Source organism: Ostrinia nubilalis, chromosome 10, assembly GCF_963855985.1.
Source record: "Ostrinia nubilalis chromosome 10, ilOstNubi1.1, whole genome shotgun sequence".
Lineage (NCBI taxonomy): Eukaryota > Metazoa > Arthropoda > Insecta > Lepidoptera > Crambidae > Ostrinia > Ostrinia nubilalis.
Genome location: NC_087097.1, coordinates 12,797,704 through 12,815,614, shown reverse-complemented (window position 1 = coordinate 12,815,614; position 17,911 = coordinate 12,797,704). Strand labels below are relative to the sequence as shown.

Sequence of the window (17,911 nt, the reverse complement as noted above, 5' to 3'; positions counted from 1 at the left end):
ATTATTAATAATTAAAATCCCCTAAGATTGATCAGGAAAATAGTAACTCATAAACCCCTTGCTAATCGTCATCGTAGTGCGCACTCGCTAAAATAATGTTTTGTATGCGTATATTTCTTAAAGTTGTAAATGCATATACTGAAACGTTTATTTTATTTGTATAGAGAACAATAGTGTCTGGACAAACCTCAAGAGGATTTAAGAAGACACTATATAAATACGGCTAAATATGTGTAATAATAAAAAAAAATAAAAAAAAATAAGCGCGTTAATTAACCACAAAAGTACAAAATTACCAATTCTTGTAAGAAAGTATTTAATACTAATATTATTAAGTACCATCATAGGTATAAATAAAATAAATAAATAAAAAAAAAATAAGGGTTTAATTCAGATAACTAGAGTGTTAAGTACCTAAGTATTTTATTTTTATATTCAAATAGAAAATATAAATCTCCACAAAAAATCTTCTCTTCAAATTAGCAGTGAAAAAAATTATAAATTGTTTTTTTTTAGATTTAGAAAATTGTATGTTTTATGTATTAATATTAGGCTGTTGTCTAATCATCTATCTATATTATAGGTGTTTTATTCGAACAAATCGAATAATTCGATCAAATAAACAAACCAATAAAATTACTAGTAATTTGTTTGTTTATTATAAATTATTAATAAAGTTTGCTTATTGTAAAAACAGGTATAATAATATTTATTATTACTTTACTTACATAATGGCGATTTTTTATTATATTATTAATTTAATTAGGTACTATTTATATTCAAAGATAAGTAAAATTATTTAATTTTAATATATTTTTCCCGAAATGTATTTACGGTGACAGGATAACCTTATCAGTATTTAATAATAGGTAAAATAACTTATAATAATACTTTCCAGTGGGTTTACCCTAATAAAGCTTCAAATCTACCAAATACATAATTATTATATCGCTATCTAATAAATATTTTGTTAACTGTTGACTAATAAGCTTTTTTTTTTGGTATTCTTCACTAAGAATACTTATTCGTCAGCAAACGTAAAGTAGAAAAAGCTCGCTCTCTTAAACTTTTACTCACGTGAAAAGTTGTATCTATTTAGTCATATTTTTTTGGCTTCAATATCAATGTTATTAATAATAATGATTTGTAGTAATAGGTAAATAACGTGATACGCGGTTGGGTAATTAAAGAAATAGAAAAAAGGAGACAGAAAAATAATGTTTAATATAATGAAAAAGAAAATAATTACCTATGCGTAATACAATTTTCCGTAACTACTACGTGCCGTGCAACATGTAGCTTGCAAGTTTAAAAACAGCATACCAAACTACCTAGGAAAAGCTGTATCTTTTAGGCCCAGAACAGACGATGAAACGCAAATGCAACGAAACTGCAACTTTGTGATGATTCTGATGAATGAAACTAAAAGTTTCAAACTGGTCGCGTCATGTGTGGTCTCTCAACGGACGGTATGGCAGAAACTTAGATGCAACTCAAAACTAACTAGCAGTTGCAGTTTCGTTGCAGTTGCGTTTCACCGTCTGTTCTGGGCCTTAATGTTAAGGTCTAGCCCTTAGCTGAGTCAAAGTCAAAATTTATTTATTTTGTTTAGACTAATAAATAGTTCTTACAAATCGTCATTTTTCTCTTAAGGAGCCTCTACATGTCTCATAATCTTTTTACCCTACCAGCGGTTCGAGACCAACATTTGGCAAAGGCTGAGAAGAAGCGCCGCAACAAACTCAGTCACCACTGTCTGCCGGTTAATATAAATAAAAAGAAAAAGCAGTATTAGGTACATTTGATTCAGGAGCAGTTCACTGAATTTACCACGCATTCTTGTATGGTGTATCTTATAAGAATGGGTATACAAAATTGCGTGGCATATTAAACAAGGTACTAACGTGCTAATATCTAGACTTACAGATTAAGATACTTAAATACTTAGAAATGACTCGCATTAATAAATTTGAATAACTTGGATTGACCAGTCCCCGAAAGCAGCGCCTGTTCACAGACATGACGAGTGAACCAGCCATCGCTTCACTCGACCATATTAGAGGGAATGTAACGACCCGCTTGTGGCACGGGAGGGTGACATTGACATATTGTGACGTGACAAAGCTTAATATACCTAATTCTGAAGGAGATCTGAAATCTCGCTGACGTTTTTAGGTCTCAGCCTCGAGTTTAGCGGGCAGCGGGGCGGGAGCGGCGGCGGCGCGGGAGCGGGGCGGACCCGTTCTCGAAACAAGTGGGCAGCTCGCGCGGCGCTTTAGCGGCGAAATGTTGTGTTCGGGGTTGTGTTGTCGAGATATTTGTTCTTATTCGCAAACCAAATGTTTGAACAACGGCAACAATTTTATTTCGATTCAAATTTATTCCTAACGCTCGATTTATTGTGGGCAAAAGAAGGAGTGTGCTGCCCGCTCGTTGCCTGCTCCCTCGCCGCTGCCCGCTCGTTGCCCGCTCCGGCGCCGCTGCCGCGCCGCTGTTTTCGAGAACCGGTCTATTTGATTTTACGCATAAGATCCTGCCGCTCCCGCGCCGCCGCCGCCGCCGCCCCGCTGCCCGCTAAGTTCGAGGCTGAGGCCTTAACGTCAAACGTTACCAAAAAAACGCTTCCGTGCCTCTCTCCCATACCTCAGGCACTGACTGAGGTAAGTGTAGGACCTGTAAGTAATAGGTGCTATTTTTAAACATTTATTCTGTCGGTTCATCGTCTCAGTCATTTCTCAGAGCTGTAACATTTCGTCCAATTTTTAAAACTAATGTGTTAAGTAACAGGCTAAGTCGTTTATCTTTTATGTTTCTTGACGATCAAGAAAACTGAGTCACTTAGTCTGTTGTGGTCTGAGTCACTCCTAGCTAGCAAAAGCACAGAAAGCTCACTCCGAGTGGAGGAATACTTGAGGTGGTCGAATATCCTTGGACATTTTACACTACGCCATCTAGTCCCAAACCAAGCAAAGTTTGTATCTACTAAGGGTACCAAAAAAAATTTAAAAAAAAAACCTACTCATATGTATTAATTTTTAATGGCATAACTGCCTTCCAGAATAAAACTACTTTTTCAAGTGTTTTTTCAACGTTATTGCAACACTAAGGCTAAGTTGCACCAACTTACTTTAACCGTAACTATGACAATGACCGGTGTTTGTATGAAGTTTGACAGATTTTTGACGTTAGTCAAAGTTAGAGTAAGATGGTGCAACCCAGCCTAAGTGTGTCGTGGGAAAGGGCCCCTTGTAACTAAAGTAAACTTGAATGCGAGCCTGCTGCACTTATTTCTATTATACCTAACTAGCTTTCCGCCCGCGGCTTCGCGCGCGTGGACTACATTATCTACATATTTTACGGAACCCTATTTTTTTACAAAATAAAATTTAGCCTATGTTACTCGTGGATAATGTAGCTTTCGAATGGTGAAAGAATTTTTAAAAACGGTCCAGTAGTTTTTGAGCCTATTCATTACACCGAACAAACAAACAAACAAACAAAGTTTTCCTCTTTATAATATTAGTGTAGTAGATAATTGAATGTTATTCCTTGTTCACAGGTCCAGCCCACAACTTTATGTGTCATACCTACTTCGTTTGTGTGTCCACATGAGTCGGTCGCCACTATGAGGCTAATAGTACTTTGTGTTGTTTTTATCACACAAAAAATACTTGCTAGTGACTTGTGCCATGGGAAAGTGTGCATTAAGAAATGTTGCCCAGACGATCATATCGTTAGAAGTGCTAAAAATTGTACACCATATACAGGAAAAGTGGATTTAAAAATAAGTGTGTACAACGAAGGATACAACGAAATAGGACTTTTTGAAGATCATTTTTATCCAGAAGCGGGGATATTTCTTGATGATGGTTTTAAGAAACGTGCCCTCAATTACACTATACTATACACGACGTACTTCTTGATGCAGGTAAGTGGTGCAAGAGGGGAAGAAAGTTTGTACGATAAGACTCATTTATGATTTTGGTTGTATTCAATAAAATGTTTTTAGATTTTTCTGGGACAAACAGAAATACACGCGAGCGAAGCGGTTTAAAATTAGTTTTTCCTAGCTTTTCCCGCTGTTTCTCCGAGTGATTCACAGAAAAACTTCGCGCGCACCCTGTCTGTCCTGTAAAATCCGGGATAAAATCTCCTATGTTCTTTCCCGGGACTAAAACTATACCAAAATTTATCAAAATCGGTTCAGTGGTTTAGGCGTCACACTGCGTCAAAGCGTATGTGGCGTAACTGGCAGAGTTACTTTCACATTAATAAAAATATTGTATGTTATGGAAGTAGGGATTAAACCATCAACTAGTAAACGCAGAGGGTTAACAACATGTTCCTTTCTTTTCAGAATGGCACCTTATTTTTAGAAAGAAAGAAATCAAAACAGATACACGCTTACGAAACTGACCGGTACTGCATCGACGCCGAGTTAGCTCCAAACAAGACGCTTATACCTGCTGTATATTTTACAAAAGACGCTGAAACTCCTCGTAACGACGATCCTTTAAAATGGGGTAAGTAAGACTAAAGATGCATAAGAGAAGCAGCAAATCGAACGCACAGCGTTGAATAGAGCTCTGTCCTCGGATCTCGAGTCGGCCAGTCCGACCCCTTCACCGTTTGTTTATCGTGGCTTCGTTCTTAGTTGAAATTTTTTATCGTCAAAATACTCAAATCCCCTTATTATTTGTTTAGTATCAATATCCGGAATCCATCATTGAGTTAGCACCTGTTTTTCTTACCTAAAGTCAGCGTTTTTCGGTTCCTTTCCGATAGTGGCGCCCTCTGTAGTGTCGGTTTGGTACTACTTACTGGGCGCGCGAGCACCAGGTTGAGACTCGTCATTATAGCGTTGTTTTTCGCGCCGTTCACAAGTCAGTTTAGTTTCACTTGCAAAAAACATTTTTCAAATTAGTTAAATTACCTACTATATTTTTGCAAATTATAAGTTCCTTTCCGAAAATATGGAGAACTCTTCTCCAACGGGAGTGAATGCCGATGAAGAAAGTACTCGATCGCGGAAACGTGATCGGTCGCCATCACGGAGTTCAGACAGCAGCGACTTATCCAGCGGCAGCAGCGAGTACCCGAGGAGAGCAAAGGCAAGGAAAGAAGACCAAACTGTGAGTTATGCACATTTTGAATTCTTATCACAACTTTTTTAACAAATATAATTTCTAAAAGTACCGACGTTTTGAATGCTAAAAAAGACGATCATCAATCGGCAGCTGTTGATTCAAATTTGGACCTTAACTTACGCCGACCTTGCGAGAGTGCATCCCAAAATACAAAACTTAACCTGTCTGAACCATGTACTATGGTTAAGGATCCGCTTTATGCACGTGCAAACGAAAAATACGTTAAAAAATTGAGGGATTTGCAACGATTCGCGAGTGATGATTGGTATGCAGTTCGATTCGCGGATACTCAGAAAAAATATCTGGCCACCCCCGGCTTTGTGGAGTTAAGCGTTAACGATTCTCTAAAACGGTTTGAGTCGGCTATGTTACGTGAAGATCCTCGTTCATATTTGTACGAACGCTCTTTTGCCGGGTTGACGCACGCGTTGCTTTTACAAAAAGAAGAATTGCATAAGACGTTACAAGCGGTAGTTGATTGGGCCAATGAGTGCAAGGAGACATTGACTCCTAATACATTGTTCGATAAAATAGAATCATCCTTTTCGAAAGACTCGTCGTACAGTAAAGTAACCGATGATATATTACAAATAGTATGCGGTAGGCGTGCAGATTTCATTACTTCGAGAAGAGATACATTGCTGCGTCAAATACCAGAGGATTATCATAGAGATGTTTTGTACAAGATTCCACCCAGTGAGGAAACATTATTTAATGATGAGTTAGTTCAAAACTACCTCCAAAAAATTGGAGGGGCGGATAAATTGTTTACTTCACTGCAACCGACAGCTCGAGTGCAATCAAAGGATAATTTCTATCAGAATCAGAAGCCATCAACAAGTAAACAAACAGATGACGCTACTTTTCGTCGAACTAATTCCTCGAAAAAACACGCACCTCGGCAACCAAATCGAAAACGCCAAGATAAGCAGGAAAACAATAGGCAGAAGGGCAAAAAGTCGCGATCTCACACTTCCTTTAAAAATAAACGTCGCGAATGACTATCGGGTATTTCAAGGCGGCTGTCTAAAACAATTTCAAACTGTCTGGAGCAACTTGGGTGCACCAGAGCAAATATGCAAATTACTAAATGGGGTACGAATTCCGTTCATTCTAAAACCACCACTAATATTTCCAAATTCCATTGCAATGCAGAAGTACAGAACCAAAACTTCGCACGATATGACTATCCAGATACAAAATATGTTAGAATCAGAAATTCTCGAACCGGCAGAACAAAGCCCCAGCTATCTTTCAACCTTTTTCCTGGTACCCAAGCCAGACGGCAGCCATCGCCCGATCTTCAACTTAAAACAGTTGAACAAATTCGTTGTAACGAAACCATTCCAATTATTCAGCCATTTTCGTGTACCAACTTTTTTACACCCCCAAGATTGGATGGCGAAAATAGACCTGAGCCAGGCGTACTTCCACATTCCCATTGCGCCACAACATCGGCCCTTCCTGAGACTAAATTATCATCACGATCTGAATCGCCACCAACTGCTTCAGATGACGTGTTTGCCGTTCGGACTAGCATCGGCCCCAAGAACGTTCGCTACCGTAACCAATTGGGTCGCCGAGCTACTGAGAAGTCGCGGCATCAGGTGTGTAGTGTACTTAGACGATTTTCTGTTGGCAAACCAATCGCAACAGAAATTACACGACAACATTGCAACAACGATACATATCATGCAATTGCTGGGCTGGAAAGTAAATTACGAAAAGTCTGTTCTGACTCCGACTCAATGCCTCGAGTTTCTCGGCATAACATGGGACACAAAACGCAACGCAAAGTCCCTGTCGGAGTCGAAGTGCCTATCGCTTCGCAAAGCACTTCACGAACAGCTCAAAACAGGCAAGTGGTCCCTAAAACAGTATCAAACGCTAATGGGGAGACTAAACTTTGCCACTTTCGTAACCAAAAGAGGGCGTCTTCACTGCAGAACGCTACAATGCTACAGTCGTCAGTTGTCAAAAGCTCATCCTCACCGACGAGTGAGCATTCCGCAGCCAGTTCAAGAAGAGATAGAGTGGTGGCACAATGCGATTGGAGCAACCATGCCGATACATATGAGCGCTGTGACCCATCTATTGACGACAGACGCGTCCGACATCGGTTGGGGTGCTCAGATCAACGACCACTTCATTACGGGTACATGGACAAAACCGCAAATGTCATGGCATGCAAACAGAAAAGAAATGTTCGCCGTATACGCAGCAATTCAGCACGAACAACATCACCTGCAAAACACGCAAATTCTTCTTCAGACAGACACCGAACAGTAATGTCGTACATCAACAAAGAAGGCGGCACGAAATCAAAGAAACTTCTCGAACAAATTCGCCAACTTCTAGCACTTTTGGACAAACTAAACGTGCATCTTCGTGCTCAGTACTTTCCCGGAAGATTCAACGTAGAGGTGGATGCTCTCTCACGCCAGAAAGCTTGTCCCGAGTGGCATCTCACTGCATCAGCGACGGAAAAAAAAAAAAAATATTTCAAATGTGGGGCGTACCAGAGATAGATCTGTTTGCGTCAAAGACGGCTCATGTGATACCGAGATACGTCTCGATGGATGTGCACGATCACCAAGCACAACATCACAACGCGTTCTGTCACCAGTGGCATTACAATCTCGCATGGCTCTTTCCGCCCCCGAATCTGATTCCGAGAGTTCTAAGTCATCTAAATCAAGCCAGCGGGAAGTACATTCTAATCGCACCGAAATGGAACAAAGTATTTTGGCAAGTCGATGTACACTCTCGAGCTCTACGGCCGGCTTATCGAATTCCAGACCTAGCTCGAGCCCTAATAGACACGCGAACAGGAATGCACCCGCCGAAGATTCAAGATCTACACTTAGAAGCATGGTTGATTTCGGGTGGAAAGACATGTTGACAGAGTGGACTGATCAAGAACAAAATCTACTGATGTCAGGCTGGCGGGCTTCTACGCTTAACACTTATAAACCAGCATGGGCAAGATGGAAGAAGTGGTGCAGTTCAAATTCCATAGATTTTAGATACCCTAATGCAGATCAAGTTGCTCGTTACCTTGCATATTTACATTGTGACGTAGGTCTAGCTTATAAAACTATATTAGTGCATAAATCTGTAATTGCGACTTTTACTCATTTAAATTCTAACGTAGATCTTTCTTCAAATTTCTTCATAAAACATATGTTGAAGGCAATATCAGTGGCTCGCACTAAACCTCAAAAGCCACCTATTTGGAATCCTAAATCGTTATTGCAGTATTTATGTACATATAACCCAGACGAAAACAATCTTTACCAAGTTTCTAAACACACTGCTACCTCATTATTACTAGCCTCTGGTCGAAGAGTTCACGACCTTACCTATTACGCATCGATAGCGACAGTTTAATTGATGAACAAAATAGTATTGATAAGTGGCCAGCTTTTGGGTCAAAAACTGACAATTCAAATCACCGTCAGTCAGGCTGGAGGCTCAGAAAACATCCTGATAAAAATCTAAATGTTATTTTTTGGATTAGAAAATTATTGGAGTTGTCTTTAAATCGTAGGCAAAATATAAATAACTTGTTTATAACAACCCGGGGTGAGACTAAGCCAGCTACTAGAACAATAATCGGTGGCTGGGTAAAATCTCTGTTAAAAGATGCAAATATTGAAGCTACTCCCGGTTCGGTACGTTCGGCAGTAGCCTCTTTAAATTGGTTAGAAAATTTTCCTATAGATAAAATCCTTGCTACGGGTAATTGGAAAACTGTACATACATTCCAAAATTATTATCAAAGAGAGTTAATTAATCAAAATCCAAGTGCTATCGAATCAGTATCTTTATCGAATTATTTTGAGGCAGTCAATGAGTAATATTTTTTTTTATGTTGTGTTCTATTATTGTTTTTTGATTTATGAAAATCAAAATAGTATAAAATAAAAGTTTATTAACTACAACTAATCTCATTCTATTCTTACACATTTATATTGGCAATAACTTTGTTATTGGCACCAGGTGATAACAAACACATCACTCAATGATGGATTCCGGATATTGATACTAAACAAATAATAGAGAGTTTTACCAAAAAATAAAACTTACCTATTATTTTTTATTCAATATCCGGAATCCAGGTAAGGTCTACCTGGTGCATCATGAGTGCCATAATGACGAGTCTCAACCTGGTGCTCGCGCGCCCAGTAAGTAGTACCAAACCGACACTACAGAGGGCGCCACTATCGGAAAGGAACCAAAAAACGCTGACTTTAGGTAAGAAAAACAGGTGCTAACTCAATGATGGATTCCGGATATTGAATAAAAAATAATAGGTAAGTTTTATTTTTTGGTAAAACTCTCTATCTGTCTTTAGTCTTTAAGATGTTGTTATTATGTTTATTGTTACTTAACTATTTAGTTATGTAATAAGGTATAAAACCTGTGTAATTAAATAAAATAAATAAATAAAATAAATAAAAATAAATTTCTAAGTTACACCATAGTTGAACCCTGTTTTAAAGTAGTGTATGGCTATATGGTGGCATGAGACCGCGGTAACATTGATTTCTATTGTCTCTATACTTACTACTTCCTACTTCATATTTACTACAGTAGTACCCAAATAACACAAAACACAATTATAAGAAGCGTACAACAGCATGAACCTACGTGCAGAGCAGTATATGAGCAGCATATGTAGCTCTATATCAGCCGTTTAAAAGTCTATAAGTGTCTTGTAAGCGCAATTTGGGCCCCAAATAATACGGCTTTGAGCATTATTAAATATTATTAGTGCTGCTAACCAGCGCTTATAATGTTATTGAAGACAGACATTAGTAAAGTTGTTAGACAGCATATTCTAATGTAAAAAGCATTTTATTAGATGTTAGTACAGCTTTGAAACAGCTTTCAGAATTACAATGCCAAAGTTACGTTTTATTCTAAGGCTGAACGTTTTATTTTGTTTGTTTGAAAGTATTCGAAAAAACTTATCGCATTTTATTGTCCGATTTGATTATTTTTCGTTTAGAGTATTGCAGTGCAATGGTGTTGTGAGGAGATGTTTTAATGTCTTTTTATTTAAAATAATTTATCATAAGGTAAGTATCATTTTTTTTTGTTTCAAGAATGAAAATGAGCTGGGAGTATTAGTCTTATGTGAAAATATATATATGTTTGTGGTTTATAATTCACGCGCCCTCACAGAAATCCTTTTTTTAATAAAATAGGGACAAATTTAGAATCGACATAATAATATGACACTTTTTGTGATTTTTTTAACGATTTGATTAATTTTAACTTATAAAATTGCTTCTATCGATACTCCGCTTGTAAGAAAAGGATAATAAGTAGTATTTCATGCATATGTGTATTATAATTTTATTTTCTATGTTAGAGAAAACAGAAAGCAAATGGCGTCAGATAATATTAATGTTTAAAACTTTCAACTAGTGTCTTTTAATGTTGTCAGTCTTATTATAGTAAAAACAAAATGGTTAAGTCATTCAACCTACATATAAAATATCTAAGTGATATCTTTAGCATTACTGTAACACTTTTTAGGTATGTTATAATGTCCATTAGGTTTAAACGTCATAAAAATGGATTGCTAATCAGGGTACCGAAACAATAATTTAGAATCCTTTAATCACGTCATGATCCCCTACTCCACGTCTTTCAATTTTATCTGTCTCCAATTAGGTAGGTACCTAGTTTGACAAGTGTTAAGTATAAAATCATTATCACTACAAATGTAATTTGTAATGAAACACGATATAGCTACCTATCTTATTTTTCGCTCATTGTAATAGCAGGCCTGGCTCACTCCGCGCGGTACATCCGATAATTACCTACAGCGAAGCGCCCCGCCGGCGGGTATTATATCAGTCGAGTGTCACGCGCGCGCTCGTCAGGACGCTGGCGTGCGTTGTGGTATGATTATAATTCTATGATCGAAGTATTATTTAAAAATGGACATAAAACGAAAGAAATATTGTGCGGCGTTCGGGTGTTTAAATTCGAAAAGTAATCTACCGGATTTATCTCTTTTTTTCGCTTCCTAAAGATGCTGAAAGGTATGTTGGCCATGTAGGTAATCAATAATTCTTAGGATAGTATAGGAACCTAACCTACTATGACTACTGCTCAGAATGCGTTCGTTCGTTTCAGCCAAATGACGTCCACTGCTGGACAAAGGCCTCTCCCAAGGTTTTCCATAATGAATGCATACTTACCTACATACGTACCTCATTACAAATAAGTAGATTAATTATTTTTTCACTAGACAGCAACCCTAACAGCGTAAGAAGAGTTCAGAGGCACGCGATAGAAAGAGACAAAACTTGTAGGTGAATAAAATTGTAGGTACGTAGTGCTGTGCGAGCTGAATTCCACTGTATCGCGTCGTAGCAAGACTCGCATTTATTTAAATCGTCTTGCGGAGTAATCCTTCTGTACCTGTACTATTACTTATTCTGTGGTAATAGTAATAATTTAAAGGAACTTTTTGTAACTAGTTAGTAGTGTTGCTGTAGTCGTTTTTTTAAGGGTATGCGTTATACGGGTAATTATTTAGTTTTCAGGTAACTACTTCTCTATTAAGTCATAAATAAGCTTATTTGTTTTTTTTCAGATGCCTTTTAAAATAGTGCAAATGACCGAAAGGGATGAAGGAATGTTCTACGGAACTTCTTGACTCACACAACAACCGATTGTACTGTATTTTGTGTATGAGGTGTATCATTTTTTGGAACACGTTTTGCATTTCTTAAACCAAATATAAAGTTGGAATATTCCGTCTTTATCTTTCTCTTTACTCCACCTGTTCTCTTAGGCTGAGTTGCACCACCTAACTTTGACCGTAACTATGACGATAACCGATGTTTTTTGTATGGGGTTTGACAGATTTTTGACGTTTGTTAAAGTAAGTTGGTGCAATCCGGCCTTAAGTCTTTTTCCACTGTTTATTCATGTCAATAACGTGACACGTTCGACATAAATTTTCTAATGAATATACAGGACCTACTAACGCACAAATGAATATAATCATACGGCTCGTGGTTTTATGGCCAAATTATGACCTAAAGTAATAAAATATTTTTTTTATTTATCTAAATAGTGCTAAAAGCTTTAAAGTAACAATAAAATAAGAAGATAACAGAGCTAAAACTTTAGTAAATGTTTGGCTAATGCTGAGCAGTAAATAAGCATAAGAAAAGATCATAAAAATGCGTTCAATCTGTAAAATGTGTTAATATATCTGAATGCACTATAGAATATTTCGACAACGTTTATTTAATGCATTAGGTTTTCTTATTTACTAATATACGGTTTTAACCTTTGTGTTAGTGTAAATGCTGTTAAAGGTGCTGTATATTAAAAGTAATTAATGTTTTAGTATGATTATAAGCCAATTAACTTAATTTTTTTAGACCATATAATAGCTTCATGCATTGTAAATTTTACCGCATTCTACTCAAAAGCATTTAAACTAAGTCAAAACTGATTTAAAGTGATAGTCTGACTTTAAAACGTAAATCAATCTTAACTTCAGTGAATATACAGATTGCGTGTTACTTGGGTAGTTACTGCCTCAGAGCATGACACATGACACGCTGAGCGGTGGCCATTTTTGATTCTAAATACCTTTTACTTATTAAACTGTTTTTTTTTTACGTTGGAACCAAAATAAATGTTTTTCTTTCTTTCTTTCTAACATCCTACCGTTACAGGATTCCTTGTGTCAAGTGTGTTCCTGCTGCTGCTGCTGGTGGTATACAGCCTGCTGCCGGAGCTGCGCAATTTAGGCGGACTTATCTTCATGGCATACGTCGCCAGTCTCATGATGGGCTTCATCTTCTACTTCTGCATAGCAATGGGCAAATTAACTTCATCGGTGTGTCTGGTTATAAGTAAGTAATTTATGGTTTTATAAGACTATAACGATAACCGGTGTTTTTTTATAGAGTTTGTCATTTTTTTACGTTCTATTAATCCTTAAAACCTCTATAGGGGGTCGCGAGAGGTCGTAAAAACTACCTGAGTAAAAAACAGTAAAGTTCTAAATTAATATAGATTTATCTGAAATCTAATTATGCAAATGCATAAATGTTGTATGTATTGGAAAATTCGGCCCCTACAACATCTTTAATACCTTAAAAAATGCATGAAAAAAAAGCGAACGGTGGCCCAAATGTTTGGGTTCGTGACCGAGTCCCCCAGTGTTCGACGCACCCGTGGTCGACGCCCCCGGTCAGTAAAATTTGATTTGAAGCAATTTTTAATTAAATGTACAGTCAGGCACAAAAATGTTTATAAACGAACTATAGTATTTTTCACCTAAGATGATTCGTATGACGTTTCGAGTTTGAAAGTTATAGAGATGTCACATAACTAAACCATAGCGATTTAACTATCGATTTTTTTCTAAGAGTTAGTAAAACCTGCTTTTAGATAAATATTTTGTATAGGTGTAATTTTAACAAAAAACATGTATTTTTAATTACAAATATTATTGTAACAATTTTTTATTGATAATATTCAAATTCCATGGACTTCGTGTTCAAAAAAACGATTCCTAAAAAGTTCTGATTCTATTTCTTTAAATTAAAAACTATTAATTTATTTTCAATGCGTTAAGTCAACAATCGAAAAATATAGTTGATTTTTGTGATGTTTTTAATAACTAAGTATTCACTGCAGATTCAGATTTTACTATACATATATTTCAAGACAAGTAGTAAATTTTTTTTTATTATATTGCTAATAAAATACAAATATTTTTTCAAAAATATTCTATCCGCGACGTCCCTGTCTATAAACCCACGCAGTTTGTCTACCCTTCTTCCGCCAAACACTCTGTATAATAACAATTAAATAACCAGTCTTGAAAATAACTCTACTCTCTCTACATTTAACTAACTACAAATAAAAGTTAAAATTATAAAAGTTTTATTAAGTATTTATAACCAAAAATTAAATACAACATTTTAATTTTTGTAATAATAACAAAATTATTATATTTTTCATTACTTTTCGTTGACTGTACTTAGTGCAAAAGCCGAAAAAAATATAATATTAAATTAATTTAAATCGAGGGCGTCCACCACGGGTGCGTCGAACACTGGAGGACTCGGCCACGGACCCAAATGTTTTTTCATACTAGGGGGGTCATAAAAAAGGTTGAAAAACACTGACTATAAAGGCACTTTAAATCTTTAGAGCACTCGATATTACACTGGATGAAGGAGCTCTAAGGGGCTTCATCCATCCAGTGTCTAAGTACAACATCAGATGGAAGAGCAGTCGCCCGGCAAGCGAAAGGTCGTGGATTCGATTCCCGCCGTAGGCAGATTTTTTCAAGTTATTTATTATAATTCACTAATTTCTTCTACATTGAGTTTAAATAACCTAACAAGGTGATACTTTGTGTTTCAGCTTGTCTAACATATTTCTTCATGCTGGCCAGTTTTGGTTGGTTGAACGTCATGTCCTACGACATATTCTGGACCTTCAGGTATGTTATCAAAATCGAAAATTGATTACAATCATACTAACATAAAATTTTCCGATCCGATCACCGTATCGGTAAACCAACCTCGCCTCCGTATCACGGACTCGTATCATTACCGCCTAATTTTGATACGCCATCGCGCCACTCGGATGCGCGCCACGATATAATCATATTGAGGCATTTTATCGAATTTAGACGATAAAATCGCATTTGTCGCTTAAAATCGAAGTTAATAATATTATATCGTGGCGCGCATAGACCGGCAGGACTCAGTTTTAAATGTATCAATATTTATTCAATTTGGCTCATTTGAAACGAGCTCATTTATCAGAGAATAAATACGGAGAAGAGAAGGTAGTATTATCAACGTTGCTAAGAGGTAATTCCCTATTATTCAATAAGGAAAAAGAGGTCAATAAATATAGCGTTTACGTACAATTCCGTTATATGTACTTAACTAACAGCATTTTACCTTTTGACGTCAAACTGAATCACATCGAAAATTCTACATAATTATTAATTGTCATTAATTAATAATTATGTAGAATTTTCGAAAAATACTTAGGAAGAACTCATTCCCAGTCCCGGATTCCTTTTACTTATTATGCGTTACAAATCCAAGGACCCTGGCAGTCATTATTCGCATTTTAATTTTATTGTTTGCAAAACTATATTTATCTCGTAAAAATGAAATTCAAATTTAAATTAAAAAAAAAGCAACAACCTATGACCTGTAGGTAAGCCTAGAATGCGGGCCATGGCAATATCGCGCTAACCCGTACATTTGACGTGTAAAATCATCGATTTTAAGATTCTATCACGGCACGCATCCTAGCCAGGCTGGCCTACTGGTTCACCAGAGATTCCAGGTTCGATCCCCACTCAATACAACAATAACATTAAAATATTAATTATACAAAATTCTGTTTTTGTCTATCTCATGTAGAGCTGGACAGTTTGACACATTGTGGTGGTAGGTAGTAATCTTGACCTATGGTCCCAAATTGGTGTTAGGGCAAGCTATACTCGTATTTGGGTACTTAAACATGTCCCAAATATAGCCATGTTCATTTAGCCACAAGACGTCCACTGCTGAAGATAGGCCTGCCCCAATGATATATCCATAATGACCGATTGAAACATCCAGAACCTTACTGCCTCATCGACTAATTCCTGTAGTAGGTACGGAATGGGCAGCAGCGTCTGCGTGCGAAACCTTAAAAAAATCTGTGCTCTCCAACCCGCCTGCCAAAACTCTAATTTCTAGAAAATAATAGCGCACCTATAGGTATTGTACATCATTTTGAGCGCCAAATTTTTGCCGACACGCCAGTACCATTTTGAGACCCCTACGATTTCATTTCGGGAATTTATTAAATTTTTTGTATTTTTAATTTAGACTTAGAAAATTTCCATACTAAATTTTATAACTTTGTCATTTTTGGTCCGATTTTCAAAATTTTTTCGCTTTAATAGACTCACCCCTTTCGGTTTAGCATCCCCCTGACGTCCGATTGACACCGCTCCATACTAAATTCTGCTTTTTTGGCGGTCTTTAGTGTTTTGGGTAACATCTGAGACGGTTTTTGGGCGTCATTTTCAAAATTTTATAGGGCCACCCCCGACGTTTATCGGCTATTCGTGTTCGTCTCGGCGAGCCCTATCCGTAGACACCCCGTTTGTAGGGATCCGACGTCAAAAACTTTAAAAATTTGTTCAAACGATCATTGCAAATGTTGTGATAGGGATAAAGACATGCGATTTTTGGTTTTACGAAGATAATACGATAGAAAATAATACAAAGTAGTAAAAACCACCGGTTATAGGGGCATTTTTTGGAGAAATTTATCAAATAACCAAAAAAACACGAATTTAAAAGCAGATTTTTTTCAAAAAGTGTCATTTTTTATTATTTGTTGGCCTTTTTTGTGTATTTTATGTATTTTTTTGTATCGCCTGTTATTTAGCATTATTACTGTTTTTCTTTTATCAGGATATACCGCTTAGTTTAAAAGTTATTACGTTTTCTTTACAATAAGTTCTTTCCAATTACTTATTGTAAAGAAAACGTAATAACTTTTAAACTAAGCAGTATATCCTGATAAAATGAAAACAGTAATAATTCTAAATAACAGGCGATACTAAAAAAATACATAAAATACACAAAAAATGCCAACAAATAATAAAAAATGATACTTTTTGAAAAAAATCTGCTTAAAAATTCGTGTTTTTTTGGTTATTTGATAAATTTCTCCGAAAAATGCCCCTATAATAGGTTGTTTTTATTGTTTTGTATTATTTTCTATTGTATTACCTTTGTAAAACCAAAAATTGCATGTCTCTATCCCTATCATAACATTTGCTATGATCGTTTGAACTAAGCCTCTCCGGGCGCGCCATTCAACGCTTCGTTAACAACGAAACTGAAAATGGCTCTAGATTTGTAATTTTGATAAAGACAAGTTAGATTTCAAGTAAAAACAAAAGATTTCGAAGTAAAATAAGCATTTTAGTTAAAATTAAAATTGTCCCTACCTGTAGAGGAGAATAATGTTGTGGTAGGCCTTTGTTCAAACTATCATAGCAAATGTTGTGATAGGGATAGAGACATGCAATTTTTGGTTTTACAAAGATAATACGATAGAGAATAATACACAACAATAAAAACTACCTGTTATAGGGGCATTTTTTGGAGAAATTTATCAAATAACCAAAAAAACACGAATTTTTAAGCAGATTTTTTTCAAAAAGTATCATTTTTTATTACTTGTTAGCATTTTTTGTGTATTGTATGTATTTTTTTAGTATCGCCTGTTATTTAGCATTATTACAGTTTTTATTTTATCAGGATATACCGCTTAGTTTAAAAGTTATTACGTTTTCTTTACACTAAGTAATTGGAAGAAAAAAAATTCTATAAAAAATTAAAAAAAATCTCAAAAATTTTTTGACCTCATTTTTGTCGATAATAATAGGTCTAGTTTCATCTATTTTCATATGTACACTTTAACGTGACTCACACTGTATAACTTATACAAACTTTTTTATTTTAACTTGCTTTCAAGCGGTCATACGGACCGTTGATTTTCTTCAATTTCAAGGCGTATACATAGAGACGCGTACCTCTGACCGACGACAAGATGGTTCTCGGTCTCAGGACCCCCGTCAAACGACGGGATCCTTCACCCCGGACTTCGCCGGTGCGTAGAAGGTCACCGATAGTGATCTCACCATCGATCACAACCACCAACGTCCGGCGAAGCATAGG

General features: G+C 36.4%; 1 protein-coding gene across 2 annotated transcripts in view; it reads left to right on the top strand.

The window, feature by feature from the left end:
- Positions 1 to 17,911, top strand: part of LOC135075296 (G-protein coupled receptor Mth2-like) — a 31,204-nt gene that overhangs the window by 2,174 nt on the left and 11,119 nt on the right. For both annotated transcript variants that reach the window (XM_063969688.1, XM_063969689.1), the window contains exons 2-5: positions 3,560 to 3,928; positions 4,358 to 4,523; positions 12,863 to 13,042; positions 14,568 to 14,646. In XM_063969688.1, the coding sequence (XP_063825758.1) occupies positions 3,626 to 3,928; positions 4,358 to 4,523; positions 12,863 to 13,042; positions 14,568 to 14,646 (728 nt within the window). In that variant the 5' untranslated portion in view covers positions 3,560 to 3,625. The remainder of the gene's footprint in view (positions 1 to 3,559; positions 3,929 to 4,357; positions 4,524 to 12,862; positions 13,043 to 14,567; positions 14,647 to 17,911) is intronic.